This window comes from Calidris pugnax, unplaced genomic scaffold (assembly GCF_001431845.1).
Source record: "Calidris pugnax isolate Ruff unplaced genomic scaffold, ASM143184v1 scaffold134, whole genome shotgun sequence".
Classification (NCBI taxonomy): Eukaryota; Metazoa; Chordata; class Aves; order Charadriiformes; family Scolopacidae; genus Calidris; species Calidris pugnax.
Window position 1 is genome coordinate 578,627 of NW_015090873.1, and position 1,127 is coordinate 579,753.

The 1,127-nt window shown below is 67.4% G+C and overlaps 1 protein-coding gene across 1 annotated transcript in view; it reads right to left on the reverse strand.

Annotated features, from left to right (window-relative positions):
• Positions 1–100, reverse strand: part of HACD3 (3-hydroxyacyl-CoA dehydratase 3) — a 12,123-nt gene extending 12,023 nt beyond the window's left edge. Inside the window, exon 1 of the mRNA XM_014946088.1 lies at positions 77–100. Coding sequence (XP_014801574.1) covers positions 77–100 — 24 coding nt within the window. The remainder of the gene's footprint in view (positions 1–76) is intronic.
• Positions 101–1,127: the final 1,027 nt, after the last annotated feature.

A 1,127-nucleotide genomic window follows, 5' to 3' on the forward strand; every position in this document is an offset into this window, starting at 1 on the left:
GCTGAGCGGGGAGGGGTGTGTGAGGGGGGGGGCGGTTATGGCTGACAGCGTGGTGCGGGCTCTGCTACCCCGCTACCGCCTTCTGCAGGGCCAGCCGCATCCCGCAGCTTCTTCTCTCGTCCCCGGGTGTCGTCCCGGTGCGTCCCCGCTCTCCCCTTCGGCCTCTCCGGGCTTTGCGTGTCAGTCGCACCCCGTCCGGGTGAGGCCTCCCACCTTCCCCTCCCTCAGTGCCCTCAGGTGGCCGCGGGGGCGGTGACCCCTTGGAGAGCCCGCAGGTATTTTCGGGCACCGCTGGCTTTCAACGCCCTTCGGCGGCTCTTTACCGGCCCGTCCCGCCGCTGCTCGCACCCGCAGGGGTTTGCCTTAATGGGGAGCCCCCTCCTCTCCTCTTCCCTCCCGGCCACGGTCCCCACCCTGGCCATGGGCCGCTTCTTGCCACCGCTTCCTTGAGCAGCCCCTTCCCATGCCTGAGGACCCTTTCCGTGTTGAAATTTTTCTTAATATCCATCCTAAACCTCCCCTGGTGCAACTTGAGGCCGTTTCCTCTTGTCCCATCGCCTGTTCCTTGGGAGAAGAGACCGACCCCCCCTGGCTACACTCTCAGGGGGTTGTCAAGAGCGAGAAGGTCTCCCCTCTCAGCCTCCTTTTCTCCAGGCCGAACACCCCCAGCTCCCTCAGCCGCTCCTCACAAAACTTGTGCTCCAGACCCCTCACCAGCTCCATGCCCTTCTCTGGCCGCGCTCCAGCCCCTCAATGGCTTTTGAGTAGTGAGGGGCCCCAAACTGGACGCAGCCCCTCCAGGTGGGGGCCCCCCGTGCCCCAACCTTTTTAAACTCTTCCATTGCAACGATTATACCCCCCGAGACTTTGCTGCCAATAAGGCTAAAAGAGGACAGCGCTGATTTTGGTGGCGCTGGGTCCCGATGGGCGGAGGGGGGGGAGTGTTCCGCCTCCCACCCCCAGGCTCCGGGCAGCCCGGTCCTCCCGGCCGCCAGGCGGCGCCCTCACCCGTGTACCCAGCAGTGCCCGGCGGGGGTGGCACCGCCTCCTCCCCGCCTGCAGGGGGCGCTGGCGCGGCCCGGCCGCCCCTCCCGGCGGAAGCGGAAGCGGCCCGGCGGGGCGGCGGG